We start from the raw sequence: 27,110 nt of genomic DNA on the forward strand, positions 1-27,110 counted from the left end.
TGTGTGACTTGTTAAAGTGGAATGGCCTTTGTTATGTCCCTTGTGTTTTATGGGTGGCACCCCAAAGGATGGGGTCACCTGCCCATCACTGCCAGGAACGGCCCTCAATCCTGTTTAAGGGAGGGCCTCCCATAGTTTCTTGTGGTTCATTGAACATTTTTGTGAATATTGGTGCTTTTGTTATTGCTTTTGGTTTTCTGGATTTTTGAACCTTTGCTCTGTTTTTTGCACTTATTTCATCTTCATTTTGAGCTTTTTTATTAATTATTAACTATTATTATCATTTCGAGGTTTTGGTTGATGGAGAATTTATTCTTGTAATTATTGAGTGAATTGCGCTTATTTTTTCTATTAGTTATTAATTCATACCATTTTATTTTTAATATATTACACCACCATTTTCTTTATATTTTGTTACACTGCCCCCTTGTGAAGCCTTGATGGTGCACTAACTCTTTTGAACAGACAGGGTCTTGAAATAGTGTTGTCACTGTTCTTTAGTTCCTGTCCTGCCCTGTCAACCCATTACACCAAGCATCTCATAAATGTGTCAGTTTCAGGGATTTCATTGTTATTATATAATATGTTTTATTGTGAATTAGTTTGGTATGTCTCTTGTTTCACTTCTTTCTATGTATAGACACAAATAATAATTGCTCATTTGTTTTTTTGGTTTAATTGTTTCCCTTCATTTTCTTTTCATAAGGGCAAGACATTTTATTTGGACAGATGTTTAACAATAATTTGAAAAATGAATACTGACAAATTTAGGTTTAATTACAATACATACAATTTATATTTTTGACAGTTTTGACCAGTTCTGTAAAAGATTCATCTTCTTCATCTTACACATAATAAGGGAAAGATAATATGAATTTAGCTCCTTGGCAACATCTTGCACATCTCAGGTCGTAAATATTTCATAAATGCATGACTCCTCAAAATTAAATATATGGCCCAATCTAACTCTCATTATTTCTCTAAATCTTTTCAATTTTTCATAGACCAGACAGTTTTAGGTTTACAAATAAAGTGCAGGTAACAGATCTCTGATTTTCATTATCTGTTTTTTCTAAAGCAATTTTGCTAAAAATCACATCTAATGAAATATTATACAGTAGTTCTATTCTACTTTACAAAGTAAAAACACTACAGTGATCACATGCAAGGAAGACAGAGACAAGTTATTTTTTATTATAATCTTTCTTGAGATGAAATGCTGAAGAAAGCATCAAGCAAATAAAACAAATTTAGACTATTAATAAAAACCAAATATCAGTGAGGGAAAATAAATGGAGAAATCACCACTATATAAGTACACACTAATGTTAATCACAGCTGTGCTCATGACCTTTAAAACACAGAACATACAAACCTACAGCATTACATTATATTGAAAACAGAGCCACTATATGTCACTACAACTAGAAAAGATGACATAAAATGCCAGAGGGCTCCTATAGTTATAGTAAGGCCTTTCAGTAATATCTGGAGCAAGTGCTGATCTCAAGTTAACACTTTATTTTTCACATATAATTAGGACAATTAAATTCTTATTCATAGTTGCTTCCTCAAAAACTATTAAACAGATAAAAAGCTTACAGTGAACCAACAAACACATATAAACAGGAAAGTAGTGCAATGTGCAAAAATGCACTGAAACATTCAATTTACAATGCAAATACATGGCATTTATCTGACCAGTGTTAATGGACAGCAGTCAGACAGTCAGAGTGCCCGTTTAACAAGTACCCTTTATGGTAAAACTATTTTTGCCAACCATTAGATTACAATATTTCAGTTTGGCCTAATGGCTGAGGTAACTGTGTTTAAGCTGCAAAACTACTGGTTTACATGTAAGTGCCCTTTTAACATCTTCTAATTAAATAACATCCTAAGAGCTGCATTGGAGCCAAACCCGTCAGCATCAGGCATAAGACAGGAACCAACTGTCAGTCCATTCCAGAAATCCTCTAATTAACTTATTTTATCAAAAGACAGAACAGTCCACTGCAGATCACATTTAAATGTTGTCTTTTGGAAACTAGAGGCTTTTTTATAAAACACTAGCTGAAGTACCTGGTGTTTCCCATGTATATTTATAGAACAGGTTAAGGAAAGAAAGCAAAGGCCCCTTGTTGAAAGTGTAAACATTGTCGAAGTTAAATTATGAAGAAAAGCCAACAAAGCAGGAGGCAGGCAACCACCCTTTTATTCTCCTTTGTGCTGTGCTGCATTTCCACTTTCGATCAAACCTCACCTAACATCCCCCTGCAAAAGTGCATGATACGCCTTTTTATATTACAGTAGATAGAAGCAGCATGTGGTGTTGCACAGGTAAGTAATGTTAAGCTCTGGTCATTTCATTTGCTAGTCTGCCTTCAGTCTGTTGTGCTGTTACACTTCCTCTGTACGGCCAAACTGTAGCACAGAGGGGAAAAAAAAAACACTCAGACCCTCAGGGTCAACATTTTGGGTTCAAAAGTAGTCTGTCTTGTCTGCAAAATTTGGTCCAGATCGGTCAAAGGGTCTATAGGGAATTTAGTTCAATTTAGTTAGGGCTGGGCAAGCTCAATATGAAGATGCATGGTTTTGCATCTGCCAATCTCACTTTAAGATGTTCTGAGCCTGTGTTAGAATTTAATTTATTTCTACTTCCTATTTAACTATTCCTGCCTTTGAAAAAATCATGAGTTAAAATGAAACACATCAAAATAAATATAGTACTGTGATCTCAAGAAGAATACAAATATGTGCTGACATTTCAGAAAAATGCTAGATTCACTCATTTGCTATTAAAAAAATAAAAAAAAACAAGTGAGGTGTCAGTAACAGGTATTTACTGATACTTTATCATTCACAGTATCAGTATCTTCATCAGAAACTTGCTGTTTTTAAGATACTTTCTAAAAGAGACAGACAAATTGTAAACACTAAAAATGCATCTGTGACCTTAAAAAGACAAATAAGAAAAGTAGATAAAAAATACACTAAAGAAGAGGTATCAATCCAGCAGCACATTTACAGGAAATACGTGCCTTCAGATGATGAGCCTGAATGAAAAAACACATACACACCTTGCAGCCTCAATCCCTTAGTGAGCTATAGCCTTTTGAGATGTGATGCCATTCACTGGTGAGCCACATCCAATAAAACAGTAGTACTAGTAGTAGTAATACTGTTAGGCATACAGAGTATCAACATTCTGATAGCTACAATTGAGATTATGTGGACATCAAAATACAAATGCACTCCCCAAGCTGTCTCCTTGTACATTTCTCTAAACCAGTGCATCTCAAGTTCAGTCCTGGCTGCCCACCCTCCTTTCCCTTCTCTGTGCCTGCAGGTTTATGTTCCAGTCAGTTTCACAATCAGTAAGTAATTTTACCTGTAACTGACATCATTGTTTAATTAATTGTTCTTTTTTATTATTCTTCTCTTATTCTGCCTTCAGAAAATGTTTCATTGTTAATAAATTTCAAATTAAATTATCAAAATGTTATATACAATTATACACTGTACAACATGTAGTAAAATGCATAGTTGCTCAATTTCAAGACTGTGCATTAGAATATAAAAAGACAATAAATACAAAATTCGCAACACTATAATATCAGTAAATAACAAAAAAGTACATAATTGTATTATAATAAAATTATATAATACATTATTTAACATAGTAGGATTAGCAATTACCATCATGTAGCTCTAGGCACTGTCCTAATTTAGGATGTGGATCAACTGTGGAAAAATGGTCCTTTTTAGCCTTTCTGAGCTGGTCTTCAGGCAGCAGTAGTGTTCACCTGAACGCAGCAAAGAGAAGTATCCATTGTTTCCTTTGCCCTGGTCTGACATTGTTTGATATAGATGTCTTGGAAGTTAGAGAGTGAAAACTCAGTGATGCATTCAACTGTCCCTTCTGCATAGCCTTGCGGTCCTGCTGCATGCTGTTTCCAAACCAGTGGGTAATACTTCCTGTCACCATATCTTCGATGATGGATTTATAGAAATTCTTTAGTATCTGAGAGGGCAACCTAAAATCCCTGAGGTGTCTGAAATAATAAAGGTGTTTGCACCCTTTAGCATTCAGTGTCATTTGCACCTGCGTCTTGTCACTACTTGTCAGGATTTTGATACAATTATGGGAGCAAATTCCTCAAAAAAAGGCAAAGTAAAAAGAAAATGGTAGAGGAAAGTTAAGCATTTAAAGTTATAGGAAAAAAAAGTTTGAATTTCTTTCAAATGTAAATATCATTCTAAAATACTTTTCTGAATGCAAAATAACAGAAGAAAAAAAGGACAGCTAATTATGCAATTTTAGAATCCAGCCTGACCCACTGATTTGTGAAACTGGTTGAAATTAAAACCAGCAGCCATAGTGGTAACTCAGGACTGAATTTGAGAATCGTGAGTCTAGATCGTCTTTTTACAGCAATCAGTGCTTCCCTTTTACAGCTACACTATTTTTCCATAGTCAGGCAAGATAGCTCTCATTTTCCACCAAACAACCCCCTTAATCTGTGCCACTATATTGTTGTATTCTGCCCTGAAGATAAAGGTGAACTGCCAGACGAAGATGATTGTTTTCAATATTTACTCATTTCTTGTTTTGAAGTAAGACATTTTGTGTTCTTTATCATTTCTCTCTAATATAAAAAAAATCCTGAGAGGGAGACCAGGGAGACGAGATGTGATCTTCTCAGAAGACAATTTAATGTTCCGTGTGAGACACTTAAATGTCATGTGAGATAAGGCAGTGAGACAACATTTAAAACAAGTTCATGGACATCTAACCAAGCAGTTGTTGGAATGCATTTGGCAGACACACTTCATGTGCTCCCAGCTCTTAAAACAACGACAAGCGACAAGCAGAACATGCAGCTCGCCAGCAGCAACAAGCCAGCAGATGATCCGACGGCATCTTTTTAGCGTGCGTTCAACAGCCCCCCTTCACAACACGAGCAGCGTATACATCCTGCGAGAAAGATTTAACCACACCCAGGTCCAGAAATAAAGGACAAGTATTGTTTTTACAAAAGTTTTAAAGTAAAAGTGAAAATAATGCATATGTAACAATTCCCATGAAAATAACAATTTGTTTAAATTGTATATCCGGTAAACCAAATCTGGGGTTGGGTGAGCGAAGCGAGCAGGGGGTATCAGTTAAGAAAGGGATTAGTTAAGGACAACAGGCATACAGCCTACTTTGCAACTAAATGCTCCTTTGATATACTTTTGTATGTGTTGTTCATTGTCTTCACCTTATTGTAATGTTTCATTTGGATATTCTACACTGTGGTTTTCAGCTTCAGTTTGGAGGATCCCAATGGCGGCACATTTTTGTACCAACCAATTTTATAGTTCTTGTGTTATTCTTTAATTGATCTGAAGGTTTAGTTGTCTTGTCTACAAATATTTGTCTAAGAATTTTAAAAAAATAGTATTTTTTGCTACAGCATTACTACTTTTGTTTCTTTTGCTTTTTCTTTTTAATTTCCCTTTTACTGTAGAATTTTCTCACTTAATTAAATATAAATCCTAATGATTGATAACATTGAGAATGAACAGATCTATAGATCTATCTCAAAACTCAATCCAAATTACCACTGCTATGCAGATAAGATGCAGCTTTATTTTTCCATAGCCCCAAGATGATCCAAAGGGTCTGCTTTTTGCCGGCTACAATAAAAAACTGTAGTAATTGCAAAAAAAAAAAGAAAAAAGAAAACCTGAGGTAAAAAAATTTTAGAGCTATTTTACTTTCAATAAATCTCTTATTAATGATGTCATCATTACTGCAGTCTTTCATTAAAGAAATATGACGTGTTCTGTCCTTTATGGTTATAGAGGATGCCAAAAATGGATACATGCCTTTGTTGTTAGCTACTTAGATTGCTGCAATGCAGTCCTAACAGGTATGCCAAAAAAAGATTTAAATTGATTACAGTTCATTCACATTGCAGCTGCAAAAATCCTAAAAAAAAAAGAAGAAATCTGACCACATTTTACCAGTATTAGTGTCTTTGCACTAGCTGTCTGTGTCTTTCAGAATCAATTTTCAAATACTGCTGTCTGTTTAATACGTCACCTTACAATTCCAATTCTAACCTTTGATTCTCAAATTCTGCTTTGCTTGCTTTTCCAAAAGTAAAAAGTAAAAGAAGTGGTGAGACTGTTTTCAGTTTCTGTGCTCCAAAATATGGAAACATCTACCTATAGAGACACATCAGGCTGGCGTGAGAGAGTTGTTTAAATCACATCTTATAAAATGTACTTTTTAAATGTTACTTTTTGTTAAATCTGTGCCACCACCTTTCTGGACATACCTCCCTGTGGCTGCTGAAAGGAAACAGGACACTGAGGTCTTGTCCTTGATGATGTCTGCACTGGCTGACTCTCTCTTTTATTCTTTTTTGTATATGACAGGATGCCATTGTGATTGTGGAACTCCAGAGGTTTTTTTTTTCTTCACGGGAGTTTTTTTTTCCTCTGTCTACTGACCATCTGACCATTAGTATAATTATTTTATTTGATTATGGTTCTTCTTTGATTCCATTTACTACAATTTGTGAAGCACCATGAATTATACTTTGTATGGTAAGGCACTATATAAACAAATATTGTAGATAGATAGATAGATAGATAGATAGATAGATAGATAGATAGATAGATAGATCTTTGTTGGGGGGGTCAGCTTTTACAGAAACTCAATAAATAAATAATGTGACAAACAACAACAGCCCCATTCAAACTTGGCTGAAGATAAAAGGAGCAGTCACAGTCACAATGTGTTATTTTATATTTAATATATCAAACTTATGTGTGCCAAGGAGGGAAACTGACGTGTTACAAAAGCTCGTTAAATAAATAAATTATATACAGTAAATAAAGAAGGCAAACGTTAAAAATACAAAAATTTCAGAATCTGCTAGAATACAAATAAAAAAGAACAGCTCACTCATAATGAAATCAACTAAAAGTATAAATGATGCACTGATTGTGAAATTAGTTAAAATGAAAACCTGAAACACTGGGGTCTTCAAGTTCATTGTGAAGTTAGTTAAAATGAAAACCTGAAACACTGGGGTCTCCAAGGACTGAACTTGAGAACTTTTGAGTGAAAAAAAGTCCTGCGAACGGCGACCTTTTTTCCCCGTACCTTAATCTCATTTTCTGAAAAGTATGCGAGTGACATAAAAATGTACAAACTAAACTGACTTCCAAGCCACAGAATGGCGCTCTGGGACAGCGCTGCAGTGATCTTAAACGATGAACACTCAGAAGCAGGAGATCCGGAATGTCAGTTATTTACGTCACAGAAGCGAACCAATAACGATACTCCATGTAATCGTTGTGGATCAAAGTTGAGAGGTGAAAGAGTTTGAAAGATGGCGGCCGCCGAGATGAGGTGTTGGCAGTAGTGCCGGTCCAGCTATCCCGAGTAGTTGTGATTGAAACAGAGGAATGTGGCGCACTTTGTCGTCGTAGGAAGCGTTCAACCCTCCGTCCTCGACCAGTTGAAGCGTGCTGTTTGCGCTTGTGATGGCGGTGCTCTACGAGCTGGTGCTGCGGTTGCTTCATGCTCTGTTACAGCTCCAGCGGGCAGTGCTTTCGTGGTTTCGGCGCCGAGTTGGGAGTAGCAGTAACAGTACTAGTAATAGTAGTAGCAGTAGCAGCGGCTGGAGACCTTGGAATCGCGCAGTAGCAGCTTTTCTTCTGTTGTTACCTTTACCTTTCAGTCCGGGACCTCACAAGCATACTGCCACTCATAAAAAGTTGCCAACAGGAATTAATAGGACAAGGGCCCGTTTTCGAGTGGCTGGAAAGCCTGTGGAGAAGCTCCCCCTCCACGTTGGACTTCTTATTGCCGGAGAAGAACCTCGGTACAACGATATCGCTAACCTGGTAGTGTGGTGTATGGCGGTGGGCATTTCGTACGTCAGTGTTTATGATAATCAAGGTAAGGATGGGGAAAGGGCTGGTACTGTCGCCGTTAGTGTTGTTGACTGATAAATCCAATTCGTGTAATTGAGTAAAGTGGATGTTTCTTCGAAACACTCTAATAATGGGAGTGTCATAGGGGAGAATTTGTTGTTTTATTCGTTTTTTTTGTATATTTTTTTTATATGCAGTATCACAGGTGTGTGTCAGATGTGTTTAGCTGTGTGAATAGTTCAACTTGAATCAAACAAACTAAATGTCGAGATCGTCTCTATAGAAGGGTGAAAATGCTACTGACCATTGACTGACTTAGCGGCAAAACGGTATAGCTCTCCAACAGGTATGGTTACATGGGACACTTGTCCAGTACCATATCATCGGCAGAAATGTACTAGTGTACAAACCCCCAATACCGTCTGCCAGTTTTTACTGTTTTCAGACACCGGGAACCATTCTAATATTCCTAACAATTGTTACGCAATATTCGTCGAAGGGTGATTCAGCGATGTGCCTTTTACACTTATGAACTGTCACCAGATTTTATGTCTGCAAGGATTGTTTAGTAGTAACATTTATTGTGACAATAAATAATTAGATTCTTTCCCCGTACTGCTTATATGCCATTTTTAGAATTGGCTGTTCATGTATTTCTGAAGTGGACCTTGTATTGCTTCGTTTCATTTTTGAAGTCATGGTGACTAGGGAGGGGGTGAAAGTGGATGATAATAACTTCAACATGAGTTAGTTTTCACTTGTACAGAATGAACAATATTGATATTATGCAACTCTATACGGTGTGTCATTTCTGTAGCTGATTTGTCGAATTAATAAGATTTGTTTGCGTAATTTTGTTTATCTCCATTCCACTGTTATGCAAATTATCTTATTAAAGTTGGTCAACTTTAAAACATTTCTTCAGCTTATTATTGCATGTTTAACTAATTCTAATCAGAGACATCCACTGCAGAAATTGACCAGCTGAGCAGCTAAAGGAAAATTATAACAACTTCCTGTATAGTGCTCTCTTGAGTTCAGGTGCACTGCGAACAATTCTTAGTTAAAACACGTATTGAATATGCTAATTAATTACTAAATACAGAACTAGTCCACATAAAAGTACACATTTGTTAAAACACATGGAGAATAAGGCAGAACCTGATTTAACCTAAATGGAAACCAACAATATCTGTCTGTTAATTAACTGATGAAATTATAGCAAGTTAACCTTGGCAGAAATTAGACTTGTAAAAGAGAAAGTCAAAGACAAAGTCACAGTCCTGAAGACCTCGGGCAATTAGCTGCCTACATCCCAATGAGAATTTTATTGTGAAGTCTGTGCTGTGCCATTCAGTCTGATGAGAGAATCTTTCCATCCGATGATTCTAATGATATTTTAACTGAGGTGATTTTTCCATACACGGGAGAGCAGCCTGACCGTAGATCAGTGGCAACAAGTGCCACATACAGATACAAAGAAAATCATGTTTGCTTGTGTTTAAAATAAGCATTACACAGGTCTGCAAATTAAACTGCTAAATTGGTTTAATTGTGAATAGTAATTGCATCCATGAACACAATAAAAAAAAATGTCTACATTGAAGGGCACATCCCAGGGGCCTCATGTATAAACAGTGCGTACGCACAAAAATGTTGCGTAAGAACATTTACACGTTCAAATCACAATGTATAAAACCTAAACTTGGCGCAAAGCCACGCACATTTCCACGGTAGCTCATACCCTGTCATATGCAAGTTCTGTGGTCCGTTTTGCAGACTGGCGGCACCCAGCATCAAAGCAGTGCTACTGTTCCTGTGTGGTTATCCTTTCTTTTTTAGATCCACATCCCTGATGCGGCTTTATAAATGCACTGATATTAACCGCATATTGTTATTAGTTTAATGCATCTGATTGTAATTAACCTGTAACAATATAATGGTCCAAGGAATGGTCAAACTATTCCAAATACCATAACTGCTTTAGCGTTGTTACTCTCACTGCACCTTCTTCTTCTTCAAGCTGCTCCTGTTAGGGGTTGCCACATCATATCATCTTTTTCCATATTATTGTCACTGCACCACTCGGAGTATTTATATCACTGTATCTGAATGTGAATCACAGCTGTACAGCAGCTGATCGGAAAGAGAATTATTGGTGTACAGCATCAAGCACACGCTGCCTCAGGCATGCTGTCTATTGAACTGCTCTCATATGGCAAACGCTTCAGAGCCTTTCTTTGCGGTTCAGAAACAGTTTCATCCCAAGAATTATAAATGCACTCAATCAGTCCAAGTGCTCCTTGTAGAACTGTTTGTACTTATAAGTACAATTACCTCACTGTAAACTTGCGATAGTTATAATATTGCACAACCTGAACCACTTTATAAAGCGCATATTTACATATGATGACAATATCATTAAGATTAAATTCAGCAAAATATATTTGTTTATATTATATAGATAAAACTAACTTCATTTAAATAATCTATATTGTTAACTAGCAAAATACCCGCGCTTCGCAGAGAAGAAACAGTGTGTTAAAGAAGTAAAGAAAAGGAAACATTTTGAAAATAACGTAACATAATTGTCAATGTAATTGTTTTGTCACCGTTATGAGTGTTGCTGTCACATACCTGTATATATCAAAATACCTGCGCTTCGCAGCAAAGTCGTGTGTTAAAGCAGTTATGAAAAAGAAAAGGAAACATTTTAAAAATAATGTAACATGATTGTCAAAGTAATTGTTTTGTGTATTTGGCGGCAGCGTCACAAAGTTGTTTTCGTCTAGCTGCATCAGAAAATGTACCACAACGTCTGACACGCCTCCATTTTACTGTTTTCTCACAGCTTGGATTGCTGCTGTCATAATCGGTTTGAGTCTACATATATAGATATATATATATCTACAGTGTGTATATATATATATATATATATATATATATATATATATATACACACACACACACACAGGTGTGTGTTTAATGCGGTTTCCTGGCTGCAAAAGCAAGTGATTCATAATACTCAAGTTTACACAACAAAGTCCAAAACAGAACTGCCTCCCAGAGAAAAGGAGGGAGGCTTTATAGGACGTTGGGGGGAAGTGATGTCGTCTTCGGGGCCGGGACCAGAAGTGATGTGTCCCGAGTCGAGGTGATGGGGATATATATATATATATATATATATATATATATATTCGCAGCAGAGAAGTAGTGTGTTTAAAGAAGTAATGAAAAAGAAAAGGAAACATTTTAATAATAACGTAACATGATTGTCATTGTCATGAGTGTTGCTGTCATATATATATATATATATGCCTCCCTGGTGAGGTGTTCCGGGCACGTCCAACTGGGAGGAGGCCCCGGGGAAGACCCAGGACACGCTGGAGGGACTATGTCTCCGGCTGGCCTGGGAACGCTTGGGATTCTCCCGGAAGAGCTGGAAGAAGTGGGGGGAGAGGGAAGTCTGGGTCTCTCTGCTTAAGCTGCTGCCCCCGCGACCCGACCTCGGATAAGCGGAAGAGGATGGATGGATATATATACAGTATATACATAAACATATACAGTAATCCCTCGCTATATCGCGCTTCGACTTATGTGGCTTCACTCCATTGCGGATTTTAAATGTAAGCACATCTAAATATATATCACGGATTTTTCGCTGGTTCGCGGATTTCTGTGTACAATGGGTCTTTTAATTTAAAGTACATGCTTCCTCAGTTTGCTTGCCCAGTTGATTTCATACAAGGGACGCTATTGGTGGATGGCTTAGAAGCTACCCAATCAGAGCATGTGTTACATATTAACTAAAACTCCTCAATGATCTACGATGTGCTTCCCCGAGCAGATTGTTTGCTTTGCTCGGTCTTTCTCTGACATTCTCTGTGCCTGACGGAGGGGGTGTGAGCAGAGGGGCTGTTTGTTTAGAAGATACGGAGGCTACTCTAAAAAATGCTGAAAGACTACCTTCACATTGCTCCCTTCTTTGCGGCTGCTTTATCGCGGTGCTCATACTTAAAAGCCCAACAGCACGTATTGATTTTTTGATTATTTGTTTTTCTGTCCTGCTCTCTCTATATCTCTGACATTCTCTGCTCCTGACGGTGCTCGTTTGAAGAGAAGATAAGTTTGCATTCTTTTAATTGTGAGAAAGAACTGTCATCTCTGTCTTGTCATGGAGCACAGTTTAAACTTTTGACTAAAGGGTGTTATTTCATGTCTAGAGGGCTCTAATAATGTTAACAGGGTGGGAGAGTTCATAGGGGCTTAAAATATTTAAAAATAACCATACAAACATATGGTTTCTACTTCGTGGATTTTCACCTATCGCGGGGTGGTCTGGAACGCAACCCCCGCGATCGAGGAGGGATTACTGTGTGTGTGTGTGTGTGTGTATATATATATATATATATATATACACATACATACAGTGGTGTGAAAAACTATTTGCCCCCTTCCTGATTTCTTATTCTTTTGCATGTTTGTCACACAAAATGTTTCTGATCATCAAACACATTTAACCATTAGTCAAATATAACACAAGTAAACACAAAATGCAGTTTTTAAATGATGGTTTTTATTATTTAGGGAGAAAAAAATCCAAACCTACATGGCCCTGTGTGAAAAAGTAATTGCCCCTGAACCTAATAACTGGTTGGGCCACCCTTAGCAGCAATAACTGCAATCAAGCGTTTGCGATAACTTGCAATGAGTCTTTTACAGCGCTCTGGAGGAATTTTGACCCACTCATCTTTGCAGAATTGTTGTAATTCAGCTTTATTTGAGGGTTTTCTAGCATGAACCGCCTTTTTAAGGTCATGCCATAGCATCTCAATTGGATTCAGGTCAGGACTTTGACTAGGTCACTCCAAAGTCTTCATTTTGTTTTTCTTCAGCCATTCAGAGGTGGATTTGCTGGTGTGTTTTGGGTCATTGTCCTGTTGCAGCACCCAGGATCGCTTCAGCTTGAGTTGACGAACAGATGGCCGGACATTCTCCTTCAGGATTTTTGGTAGACAGTAGAATTCATGGTTCCATCTATCACAGCAAGCCTTCCAGGTCCTGAAGCAGCAAAACAACCCCAGACCATCACACTACCACCACCATATTTGACTGTTGGTATGATGATCTTTTTCTGAAATGCTGTGTTCCTTTTACGTCAGATATAACGGGACATTTGCCTTCCAAAAAGTTCAACTTTTGTCTCGTCAGTCCACGAGGTATTTTCCCAAAAGTCTTGGCAATCATTGAGATGTTTCTTAGTAAAATTGAGACGAGCCCTAATGTTCTTTTTGCTTAACAGTGGTTTGCATCTTGGAAATCTGCCATGCAGGCCGTTTTGCCCAGTCTCTTTCTTATGGTGGAGTCGTGAACACTGACCTTAATTGAGGCAAGTGAGGCCTGCAGTTCTTTAGACGTTGTCCTGGAGTCTTTTGTGACCTCTCGGATGAGTTGTCTCTGCGCTCTTGGGGTAATTTTGGTCGGTCGACCACTCCTGTCCACCACTGTTCCATGTTTTTGTCATTTGTGGATAATGGCTCTCACTGTGGTTCGCTGGAGTCCCAAAGCTTTAGAAATGGCTTTATAACTTTTACCAGACTGATAGATCTCAATTACTTCTGTTCTGTTCCTGAATTTCTTTGGATCTTGGCATGATGTCTAGCTTTTGAGGTGCTTTTGGTCTACTTCTCTGTGTCAGGCAGCTCATATTTAAGTGATTTCTTGATTGAAACAGGTGTGGCAGTAATCAGGCCTGGGGGTGGCTACAGAAATTGAACTCGGGTGTGATACACCACAGTTAGGTTATTTTTTAACAAGGGGGCAATTACTTTTTTACACAGGGCCATGTAGGTTTGGATTTTTTTTCTCCCTAAATAATAAAACCATTTAAAAACTGCATTTTGTGTTTACTTGTGTTATATTTGACTAATGGTTAAATGTGTTTGATGATCAGAAACATTTTGTGTGACAAACATGCAAAAGAATAAGAAATCAGGAAGGGGGCAAATAGTTTTTCACACCACTGTATGTATACACTTTGTGTATATGTGCACAAAACCACGCTTTTATCAAGGCTTCCGTCGGCTAGTCTTTTGAAATGAAATTTACTTCCAATCAGTCGTAGCAACGCGCTTTCTTCCGACTGTTACATTTTTGTAGCTCTGATGTGTACATCAATGTAATCAGTGTACCAGAAAATCATGCATTGCCAGAAGTTCCCCTTTGCTTGGAATGCAAAGTGTGATTAAATGCGTTATTTTTTAACACGTTATGGAGCACATGCATCGAAGCTTATCAGCTGTGCTTGTGCTACGAAAAGGAAACATTTTAAAAATAACGTAACACGATTGTCAATGTAACCTTTTGTAAGTAGTGCCTGGAGGATTCAGAGTGTGGAGAAACTGTAGAGACAGCGCGTGTATTAACTTGTGGATTTTTCTGTGAGTATTTGGTGGCAGCGTCACAAAGTTGGTTCCTCGAGACTGCGTTAGCTGCGGAGCTCAACTCACAGCAAAATGAGGTGAATGGGAGGGGAGATGATGACGTGACTCTTCCACCCGCCTTAACTGTCAATCCCCCCACAAAGACAGTCTCTTGGAATTTTCATAAGCACAGCCCTTCACCAGTAATTTTAACTTAGTTAGAAAGTGATCAAAACTCTTGTTTATATCCTGCGTCCTCTCATTAAACTTGTATCCCTCATTAGCCGTGGGCATGACAAATGCCAGAGGCAGCCTGTCTATGAACTTAATTTAAAGTTTAGGTTTACACCGTGCTTTGTTTCCGAAGTAGCTGTACTCATGAATATGGTTGTATGTGTGACTTGGTCGCTTCTTATTGTTTCGTTGCCTTCTCAGTTGTATAATGCATGTTTTCTTCAGCACTTTTTGGAGTTCTTCCTTGTTTTCTACGTATTGCATTGACAGTCAGTTCACGTGATTACGTGGAAGGCGTGATGATGTCACATAAAACTCCGCCCCCCACGGCCATCGAGCTCAACTCCATTACATTATATGGAGAAAAATACACTGTGTGCACAATTATTAGGCAAGTGAGTATTTTGACCATATCATTTTTAATGCGTATATTCCAACTCCAAGCTGTATTAACTTGAATGCTTATTGGATTTAAGCATGTCAGGTGATGTGTATTTGTGTAATGAGGGAGGGTGTGGCCTAAGGAGATCAACACCCTATATCAAGGTGTGCAGAATTATTAGGCAGCTAGTTTTCCTCAGGCAAAATGGGCCAAAAAAGAGATTTAACTGACTCTGAAAAGTCAAAATTGTAAAAAGTCTTTCAGAGGGATGCAGCACTTTTGGAATTGCTAAGATATTGGTGTGTGATCACAGAACCATCAAACATTTTGTTGCAAATAGTCAACAGGGTCGCAAGAAATGTGTTGAGAACAAAAGACGCAAATTAGCTGCCAAAGATTTGAGAAGAATCAAACGTGAAGCTACCAGGAACCCATTATCCTCCAGTACTTTCATATTCCAGAGCTGCAACCTACCTGGAGTGCCCAGAAGTACAAGGTGTTCAGTGCTCAAAGACATGGCCAAGGTAAGGAGGGCTGAAACCCAACCACCACTGAACAAGAAACATAAGTTGAAACGTCAAAACTGGGCCAGGAAATATCTGAAGACAGATTTTTTTCAAAGGTTTTATGGACCGATGAGATGACAGTGACTCTTGATGGACCAGATGGATGGACCTGTGGATCAGTAATGGGCACAGAGCTCCACTCCAACGTGGAGGTGGGGTACTGGTATGAGCTGGTATTTTTAAAGATGAGCTAGTTGGACCTTTTTGCATTGAAGATGAACTCAAAATCAACTCCCAAACCTACTGCCAGTTTTTCAAAGACACTTTCTTCAAACAGTGATACAGGAAAAAGGCCAGCCAGTAAAGGCCTTAAAGATGAAGGAATAATGACATGGCCCCCCTTCCTCATCTGACCTAAACCCTATCGAGAACTTGTGGGCACTTCTTAAACGCTAGATTTACGGGGAAGAAAAACAATACACCTCTGTGAAGAGTGTCTGGGAGGCTGTAGTCACTGCTCTACAAAAAGCTGATCGTCAACAGATCAAGAAACTGACAGACTCCATGAATGGAAAGGCTTATGACTGTTATTGGAAAGAAGGGTGGCTATATTGGTCATTGATTGATTTTTTTTTGAAATGTCAGAGATGTTTATTTGTAAATTTTGAGGTGTTTGTTTATTATTCTCACTATAACAGATGAAAATAAACAAGTGAGATGGGAAAATTTTCATTTTTCCTTTAGTTGCATAATAAATCTGCACACTAATAGTTGCCTAATAATTGTGCGCACATATGTATTCCCCTGATGATGTTCACACTCACATTTCCGTTGTGAAACATTCAGGTTTCAGGTTTATTAACATTTTGGATTGACTGATAGCACTGTGTTTGTTCCATATTAAAATGAATCCTCAAAAATACAACTTGCCTAATAATTGTGCACACAGTGTAGGTTCCAATTATGACCATTACGCGTAGAATTTCGAAATTAAACCTGCCCAACTTTTGTAAGTAAGCTGTAAGGAATGAGCCTGCCAAATTTTCAGCCTTCTACCTACACGGGAAGTTGGAGAATTAGTGATGAGTCAGTCAGTCAGTCAGGGCTTTGCCTTTTTTTCATCCCATGGTCCAAACACATGCAGGTAGATTGGCGATCCTAAATTGGTCCTTGTGTGTGTGTGTGTCTACACCCAGTCCAGGGATTGTTCCTGCCTTGCACCCTGTTTGCTGGGATATGTTCCAACTTCCCCATGACCTTGCTCAGGATGAAACCGGTTTAGATGATGGATGGATTTATGTTTCCACGTCACATTTAGGCACAAAATTGAAACAATATTTGCATCATTTATTCATTTCTACAAATTTGTTCTAAATTAATTTAACATAATTTAGTCAGTCCAGTATTTTTAAGTTCATATTTGACTTACATATAACTTATCTAGTTTTTGTCACTTCTTACTTTCTTTAGATCTAAAATGTGTTTGGTGGCTTTTGTACACTTTTTCTGGCTTATCCTTAAAAGTCATTCAGCAGTGGTCCACTGTTGTCCTGACATCCAAAAGTCCCTGGTATCTTCTTTCTATTTCTTTGATATCCTGTTGGAGTCTTTCACTCATCCTTCCAAAATTTTCAGAGAAAAATTCCAAATGTGAATCAAAGGAGACTCATGTTGCAGTCCAATTTCTTGAACATAACTACAATTTTTCAGTTTTTTTTATATAATTTGGATCGTTATTGTCACCTTAAACTTAAAAATTGCTTCTCTGAATGAAACTCTAGCCTCTTCCTTATTCATCACACCATTAATTTTTTGTATTGGAAAATGGTTTTCTAATAGCACGTGTGGCAAAAAATGTCGTCTTTCAATTTAGCCTTAAACCAACCTGGAAACTTTCAACATGCATACATCAAACAGTCTCCATCTTTTGCTAGGACTTTGACAAACTGCTTAATTGTACCAAGCTTAAAATGAAGTGGTGATGGCAACACTCACAAGACAAGACATGGGAGCGTTCTATGCCCTTACTTGCTGACCCTATAAGGAAAACAGAACTTTCAGGTCCCCTTATATGTATTTATTGTAGTTAATTTTGATAAAATGATTTTCAGTTATCATAGGTTTCTTTCGAATGTACAGAATAAGCATCAGGTGTTGATGCCTGTTTATTAATATTATGAAGAAGCAGTCCTTTTAGGCTTCTTTCTGTTGAGTCTATAAATAGTTTTCATTCTTCTCCATTGTAACCTCTGCCAGGTTTCTTCATTAGGCTTCTTACCTCGGTACAGTAAACCAAGGATACATATTTCTTGAAATATGCTGCAAACATTTTTTCTCTAATTCAGTACCAAGACAAAGTTGTCCGAATGCAATAAATTTTTCTTTTAAATGTAACGCCAGGAGATCTGCAGCATCTTCAGGAAGACCTACCTCTCTTAGTAAATCATTAAGTTCATCTTGTAAATAGTTGTAAGTTATTGCTTGAACATCCATCCATCCATTATCCAACCCGCTATATCCTAACTACAGGATAATGGGGGGTCTGCTGGAGCCAATCCCAGCCAACACAGGACGCAAGGCAGGAAACAAACCCCGGGCAGGGCGCCAGCCCACTACAGATTGCTTGAACATGTTGGGGCAAAATTAAATTAAAGTATTAAACTATTGATAATTATAATGCGAAACCGATAAAAAAAAAAAATGGCTAAAAATGTTTTGTGAGAAAAAAGTTATGTGATTGAGAAAGATGGCTTACCTTTTTAAATTCAATGCCCAAAATTATATTAAAATCCACATGAAGTAATCATTGTAGACCTGTTTAGTGAACAGTTAATTTGTCATAGCTTCTGAGTAATGGGACATTGATTTAATGTACCTAATCAGAAATAGGTTAACACAGGGCTTAGTGCTTCTGTCCCATGTGTTCTGGATTCAGATCTCACTTCTAGACTGTGTTTGTTTTGAGTTTGCCATTCTCCCCATGTCTGCCTTACTGTATTTCTCCCACAACACCAGCGGTATCCAGGCTAGGTTAACTGAATACAAAGAAATGGGTCTGTTTGGAGTTTAAACTTCAAATACTAATGACTCACGCATCCCAAATTCTGATGCCATAACAAATTCTTCATGGAAAGTCACATGTCTGCACCTTTTTAATTAAGATTTCAATCTTGCACTTGGCCTTTGTTAACTATTTGCAAGGGCTGTTTATAGAAACCTTATTCGTTTGTAGGTTAAGTTGAGCATATGGTTTTGTGCCTGTTAGACAAAATAATAGCATTTGCCTTGCAGTTCTCTTAAATAAGTTTGTGTTTAGTTCTTGAATTGACCTGTATTTGAAGGTCAGAGTATATATATATATAATTGGGCAAAGTAACCAGTTTACATATTCATTGTATCCCATGTAGTTATCGGGTAATGGAGAATGGTGCTACTCTATAATTGTTTAATTACAAGCTAGGTCAGAGTAGTTTTATTAAAAGGGGTTCTTTGGTAGCATTGCTGCTAATGTTAAGTGAAAGCCTTAGTAACTGGCACAGACCAACTCCAACAATTCACATGGTATGGAAAGAAAATACATTGGCTGCCTGTTTTGCTTGGAAATGCTTTTTTGTGTAAGTGTGGCATGTTGTTTCATGTGCAAGTAGCAGCTATTTTTCCCATTATGCTTATCATAAAACCTTAATAGTCAGTGTTAAATGTGTTTAGGTGTGAAAGAGCATTTGTATTTTAGTGACACACTCTGCAGAACATTAATGGATAGTGTTACTTTTAAGAAATGCCTAATTTGGAGAGTGATTAATGGATTGATGCATTTTCCATTCTACCCATACTGTCAATGTGAGAATATTTTACTATTGAATAAAATCAAAAAGTTAAACAATTTATTGTTAAGAAACATAATACAGTACAACAATATACTTGTACTGTTAATAAATGTTTCCATGACTATTGAAATAATTCTTTAAGTTTAGGTTTTTGTAATGTAGTGACTTAATTCTGCCCAAATGAGTCAGATAAAGAATGAAGAACAGATAGTTGCAAATGAAATGCACATGAAGCTATGATTTGCATATTGTATATTTTTTGATTTTAATGAATAAATTGGGGCCAACTGAGTATCCATTATAAGCAACTTGTAGACTAAATGCAACTTTATTTATGTTGACAATTGTAGTGCGAACAATTTAAAAGCAGATTGGGGGGGGAGCATATCTTTATTAGAGAGTGAAGCAGATTATTACGTCTATGTATCTTGCTAATGTGTTGAATTAAAAAGTACAGTGTACTGTACATTCAATTATTGCCTAATTTCTATCTGTACGAAGCATTTTCTTCAAATTGAAATACAGCAGCTTGTTTGAACATGAAGTTTGTGTAACTTATTGCAGTCTCGGTCTGCCTTTGATTAATTTGTAATTTTTTAACATGTGTTTGAATCTACCTTTCATCCTATATTTTAACAGGATTGATTACGGGAGTTGTTTTTTTGTGACTGGATAGAATACAAATAAAGTCAAATGCATTTGCTGTTTTTATTTACTGTATCTAAAATACTTAGTTTAGGTGTACAGTTCAAATAGTCTTGTAAATGTTTAACTTGCTTATGATCTTTGATTCTCATTGAACATTGGTTTTTTATGATCTACCTCTGTCTTATCCCATTTGTGGTTTCTATTTTGCCCATTTCCCATGATATTTCTTGCATTTTTTCTCTCCCCCAAAACTCATTCATTACTGCCCTCTTCCAGTTGTTTCATGGTCATCCTGTGTTTTTCTTAGCCTAGGTGGATTTGAGTCCAATGCATGTCTTGTTATATCAGTCCTTTGTTCTAACATGTAGGTTTTCCTTACATCTATGTTGGCTTAAGGGTAACACCTTTGATTTGATGAACCTTGCATGTATGTTCACAGGCACTTTATACTGTAGCATAAAGCTACACAGCATCCGGTAAATAAATACAGTGAATACATAGATAATAATAAACACCCACCAGAAACTTCAGTTTGGACAACTTGCTTACAGAACACAGATTTTAAGGCTGATGCAGATATGTGATTTTTTTTTTAATATTAAGCATATTAATGTATTCCTTTTTTGAATACTTATGCCCAAGCATATGTTTGGCTTAGAGTAAAAGTTAAAGCTCTTGATACAGAAAAGCAAAGAAAACTAATTATCAATGAATACAGATTGATTGGCCAAAACATTGTGCATTAGAAGCATTTTCTACTTAAAAATATTTAATTCAAGAATGAGTTATGCAAGTACACAAGTAAATATTCAAGAAGCATAAACGTTGTATGTATACATAGGAGCATATTAGTATACAAGTTATTTATCCATTTTTACATGCTTCATTTGTGCTTACAGCTGTAAGTGCTGTACACCTGTCCAATATTACAGCTTTCTTACCGTGGACGGCAGGATGTGCTTTTACAGCTAGTTGCTACTTGTTTGGTTCAGCCACTATATTTTTAATGCTCTTTGAAGGCACCTATTAACAAATGTTTTCATTTTCTAGGCAATATTTTTTTAACAGGAAATGTTTAACACTCTAGAATAACTGTTTTAATATTGGTGTTAAAAATTCTTATTTTAGCCTTTGTCTTAGCCCTCTTCACAGTCTGTAACATAGAATTTACATTGATGTCCCCATCTGTTCCTCTATCAGTGCTTATTACACTTTATAGATAATGCAAAGTTGATAACCTTTTCTCTTTCCACACAGTTTAATTCTAGCCTTGTATTATTCTCTGCTATGTTGACACCAATTCACTAAGTCCTACTCAAATTTTTTCTTAAAACCACCATTTTTGCTTCTTGTGCTAATCTATTGGTTATTTTTTGCATATGTTGCTTTTCATGTAAGGGTAGACCGATGTCATCATCAAGTTAGGGGTCCTCAATTTAGTTGAGCGTGCAGTACTATATCCCAGTGTGTCTTCTAGTTATTTTTTTTATGACCCACTTTATTGCTATCCAAAGCAGAATTATAAAGAGAATACATCCTTTCAGCACACACTTTTTCCCATATTTTGTGAACGTTTAGGCACAAATCAATTATTGTGGGTTATTCGTTCTTAATGATACATTTTTCTGTAACTCTGACTGGGGGGAGCATTGAATTTTAGCATTTTCATAATTGTTTTATCCATACTTTTTTAAGGGCTTGTTGGCGATTTAATTGACTGTTCCACAATAATTCTTAGGGTTGGAATATGGTCAGTGCATGCCATTTTTGTTAGGTTGTATTTTGGCATCAAATGCACTCTGGAGTCTGTCCTGTATTATTCCAGTCAAGACTATACTAATTATAATGAACAATTTTGTGTCCCTTCAGTTTCCATGCTTTCCTAGATCTGCCTCTTGCAGTATTTTGACTATTAATCCTTCTGTCCAGTCTTGTGGTATTTCATTTGTTTCTATATGTGTCTTGCAAAATCACAGATAAAATATAAACCAAAAGTGAAAATGACGATATACTGTCCAAGAATATTTAGTTGTGAATTTAATGTAAAATGTTGATCACTTGTAGTCTTACTGTCAAATATCTAGAAAAACTTAATTAAATTCAAATATAACATTTAATTTCAAAATAATTTTAATCACCGTTCCCTTAAAATGTGAAACAGTCTTTAAATTAGGGTCGCCATTAACGTGTGTGTGATTAATGCATTAAAAATTTCTGTGATTAAGCTTTTTAATGCAACATCTAAGTACATTACTTAAATCTAGGTAAGTTGATCACACATCACTTTTTTAAAAAGTAGCACCTAAACAATCCCTGTCTGTTAGTAGTAGTAACTGTGTAACACTATCGCTTAAATATATTAAACAATATATTATCTTATGTGTGCTAGTTGCCACTGTCTGGGCTTGTACATCTTTAATGTGTGTGTCCCTTCTATATTCCAAGACTGACCGTGGGAAGCCGGTGAGTTAAAGCATTGTTCTTTAAGAGTGGGATTTCCAGGCCGCTGTTGGGTACAGTTCTGATCGGTAGCCTATTGAAGGTCAGGCAGCTAAATACAAAAAGAGAAGGACAAAACTGGTTGTGAGATGTCAGACTGAAGTGCTCCCTTTTTCTGCTGCTTATCTGGGCATGGATTGCTGGTGCAGCAATCTAAGCAAAGTTGCTCAGATGTCCCTTTTTCCCGCCATCTGTTCCATCTCCTCAATGGGGGATACCAAGGCATTCCTAGACCAGCTGAAAGAGAGAGAGACTATCCCACATGTCCTAGACATTTTTGAAACTCCTCCACAGGGAGACATCCAGGAAACATCCTAATCAGATGCCCAAACCACATCAATTGTTTCCTTTTGATGCAGAGATTTACTTTGCACTTCCTTTGAATGCCTGTGCTCCTTACCTTTTCTATAAAGCTGAGTTTAGTCATCCTGTGGAGTAAGCTCATTTTTGGAATGGAATGTTCCAGTATAGGTTAAGTACCTGTAAAGTTGTAAAACTTTATATTGCCAGTGTTCACTGTTGCATTTCGCCTCAACAAAAAAGGTTAAGTTATATTGCTCAATTTGGATAAAGCTGATGTGTAGTATTTTGAGTTGAAACTCTTATGATCTTCGTTAATAATTAAGATATGTGGTTTGTGTATAAGGGGCAACCACGCTGTGGTGGCAGCGTTGTGCTCAGACAGGTAAGAAATTTGCACCATAGCTATTTCATATATGAATTAAAAAAAAAAAAAAAAGTTTTATTTTAAAATCTTCTGGCCTCCAATCAGGTTGTCAATATACTACAGCTCACAAGAACTAGGTAAAAGTTATTCAGAAAGTCTTTCTATTCATAAGGAAAAACTAAATACAGTTAAAATTTTCATTGTCCATTATATGTAATAGTTTCACTTGTTATAGGGTGGAGTTACATCTTTTCCACTCTCCCAAAGTGAACTTACTATTGAGCCTTTACTTCCGTGGGGTATTTGCCCATAAAATTGAGCTGTTTGTCCTCCTTGTTGCCCTATGTGGATGATCCATGTTCCCTTGGCTTCCAGTGTCTCTTATGGGTATGTTCTGCCATAACTGGGATCGAGTAAATCCTCTCAGGCATTATGTGCTCTTCGTCCTTTGCCCTAAATTTTTACTCTGCTTTATCCTGTGTATCTTGCTAACATTTTATATTTTTCTTTGTCCTGAACCTGAAAAATCTATCTGCTGAAAATAGTAATTTTCAAATAAGTTAAGATTTTCTAAAATCAACTAATAAAGTGTTCTTTGTGTGTTTTCCACTTTCTGCCAGTAATTATTTTAAAGTACATTGTTATACCTTAAATTAAAATAACATAATTTCATGTGTGTGCCATTGTTTTAAATTGTTTACTAAATAACTTAATTTAAAACTTGTAGCTTTAAATTAATGTAAAGTGATGTACTCCTAGATTTATAAAGGAAACCTGAAGTAGTCTTTACCTGTGAAACTATGTTTCCACGTACAGCAGGAGCTATTGCATTGCTTATAAACAATACCATGTGTTTTTAGACTTTGTTGTCTACTAGCTGCATTGCAGCATTTGTAGTTTTAAAAATCAGATGTTTCCTGTTTTTTCTTGAATTCGTATACTTTTACCCATATTTGACCTTATCATTTAGGTGATTTTACATAGTAATGAATATGCAGCTGTCGCATGTCTGCTCTATATAGGACATAAAACTGTTGAGTTAAGAGAACTTTATAGCTGAACCGTAAACTGCTACATGCATGTTTATCTATCCGTGTGTCTCATTGAGCAGTATTTAAATTAAGAGAGGCAGCATGTAGTACACTCATTTTTTATTTGTATATACAGTACAGTAACAAGTATAGATTTGCAAATTCTACAAATCTGTCTGATTTTATCTGCAGATGGAAAACAGAAGTTCAACACTGATGTTTTAATTGAATTTTTAACCTCTTAGCCAAAATTACATTTATAAAGGAGAACAACTGGAAAACAAAACAGTAACACCAGAAAAACAAGAGGAAAACAGTAATAACTGAATATTAAACTTTTTTTGTCACAGAGTATCTTGTAAAATTGCTTCTTTCAGTTATCACCGCTGAACAGTTTTGTCACATAGAACCAATGTGCTTTTGAATATGCAGTTGTGGGATGTTATCCAGTTCCCACAGAAGGGCCCAACAAAGTTAATGTCTTTTAAAGGTTGAGATCCAAGGCTTCCCAAATAATGTTGCATTCTCCCACTGCACAAGCTTTATTGCTTTTGAGAGAGTCTCAAATAAATTGACTTGTGAAAATACATATGCTATAACTGTAGTTGTCTCATTCCAGGACATACATTTCTTTTTCCATCAGTATATTTCAGAAGTAGTAGGTTTTTGTATACTGTAATTTAAAGGCTGAAAATTTTGATGTGTGTATGTATGTGTATATATATATATATATATATATATATATATATATATACACACACACTCCAGTCCGTTTATTTCTTCATTTGATCATGTTGTTTTTCAGTATTCACCTTGATAACATTTGCAGTACTCAAAAAAAAAAAAGTTGACCTTTTTTTTGTCATTGTTATTTTTTCAATAGGCATCTTTAGAAGAAACAATTCCAGGTTAATGGAGGAAATCCTGAAACAGCAACAAGAGCTCCTCGGCCTTGACTGTTCAAAATATTCTGTTGAATTTCTAAATAGCAACATTGACAATACAGATCAGCAAGGTGGGTTTACTATGCTGCATTGTGTTTTGTAAACAGCAGTTTCCATTTTTTGACCTTGGCTGCATGTTATTTAAATAACAAAGATTCTAATTGTGTTGAACTGGTTTGTGTAGTTTATTACACAAGAGCTCGTTTGAATTTTTATATTACATACTTTAAGCCTGGCTTCTGACAAACTATTATTTTGTTAATAATAAAAGTGTGTTTTTTTGTCAGTAGCAGTCTTTATGTGAGTATTTTAAATGATATGTTATTTTTTACATTTAATACTCAAAAGGGAAGTAAATCTATAGACTTTAATTTTTAAACTGTTCAGAAAATACCTATTGATAGTTTACGTAGTACAAGGGCCATATGAAACATAATGAACATGTTTATTTTATAAGGCAATAAAGATATGAATAGAAAAGTACTACATGTACAGTATATCAAATGTCTAAGTCTTAATTTACTTTTTCATGAAATGCTATTTTAGCCACTTTTGTAGAAGTTTAGAACATTTTCTTACAGTATATCTTTCCCATCTTGCATAAATAACATTATACTGCTGTGACTTGTGACTTTTCAGTGAGCTTGTCAATGTCTTTATTTTTCTTTATTTGTTAATACACATTACAAGAAATGAGACAGAAATCGATCCCTATTACTCTGTGTGTTTTTTATTAAAAGCAATCTCATCACAACTCTCTACTCTTCCAAAAGCTAAATGTAACCCGGTATGAAGTAGTTCCTTATATTGAACATATTGAGACATCAAAATTTTAACAGGACCCATTTTGTTTATTTTGGGAGACCGTTAATACAGAGAAATATATTATGGATTAGGGTAAAATGATGAATGAGTTGTATAGTGTAAGATGTTACAATAAATTTTCTGTGACAGATAGTTGTCATAACCAGTGTTACTTTGGGTTAATCCCATTAGAGGGTATTTAAGTCCAAAACCCTCTGACAGATAGCAAACAATATTTTCTCCCAATAAGATCTGAATGTAAAGTGTTTCCAAAATAAATAACTTGGCAATTTATGTGTTTGACTTTCATAACAGTTTTCTTATCCAGGATATGTTTTTAAATATTTTTATTAGAGGTGTGTGTATTTGATACATACTACTTATAACTGAATTGCACTGTGCTTTGCACAAATTGATGAATGTATTTTGGCAGTGACCAAATTCCAATAATTTTCTGAGATTCAATTTAGAATATTCCATTCATACTACATTTTTGGGATTGCATCTAGGAGTGCAATCCTTAAAATAAGTAGATAGTCTGGAAGGGCTGCCTATGCACTTACTGAACAAATTATTAGGAACACCTGTACATCGGGTTATCTATTCAATTATCAGCCAATCATGTGGTATAAATGCAGTGTAAAAAACATTCAGATGTTCACATCAAACACCAGAATGGAGTAAAAACAACATCAAAAGACAGTCTCGTCTGTTACGGGAGATGAACATCTGAAGCAGAACTCCTTTAGTAGCAGTGTTGTTTTTTTCTCTTATTTTTTATTATCCCGAGGTATCCTGTATTTACACAACCCAAGGAGTTCTTTTACAATATATGCAAGCATATATAAACATGAACAGCAGGAAAGGGGCTCAAAAAGAAACAGAAAAGAAAGCTAAAGCTTCATCCAAGCCTAGACAGGCATCAAGTCCAAGTTCAAGGTACAGCCTTTCAGAGACTGACTTGGAACAGACCGGCAAAAGCACATATTTCCTGAGACCTGGGCGAGGCTGCATCGTCTCCAGCCAAGAACGAATGTGGGAGCATATGTGCAAATGATTCAGGTCACGATAGCTTGTCGATTCCAGAAGATTCATTGAAACTGAAAATGCCTTCCGTGTTGTCATCTGCTAAGCTGGGAACTTCGACTTTAACTGGGCTTGCCACTTCACCCGCAGAGCACGAAGACCGAAATGATCTGTCTGAAATGAAC

The 27,110-nt window shown here is 36.4% G+C and overlaps 1 protein-coding gene across 1 annotated transcript in view; it reads left to right on the forward strand.

Moving 5' to 3' along the window:
• Positions 1-7,361: 7,361 nt before the first annotated feature.
• nus1 (NUS1 dehydrodolichyl diphosphate synthase subunit) overlaps positions 7,362-27,110 on the forward strand; it is a 58,166-nt gene continuing 38,417 nt past the window's right edge. Inside the window, exons 1-2 of the mRNA XM_039747636.1 lie at positions 7,362-7,960; positions 25,035-25,166. Of these exons, the coding sequence (XP_039603570.1) occupies positions 7,543-7,960; positions 25,035-25,166 (550 nt within the window). The 5' untranslated portion in view covers positions 7,362-7,542. The remainder of the gene's footprint in view (positions 7,961-25,034; positions 25,167-27,110) is intronic.

The sequence above is a fragment of the Polypterus senegalus genome, chromosome 3 (assembly GCF_016835505.1).
Source record: "Polypterus senegalus isolate Bchr_013 chromosome 3, ASM1683550v1, whole genome shotgun sequence".
In the NCBI taxonomy this organism is placed as follows: domain Eukaryota; kingdom Metazoa; phylum Chordata; class Cladistia; order Polypteriformes; family Polypteridae; genus Polypterus; species Polypterus senegalus.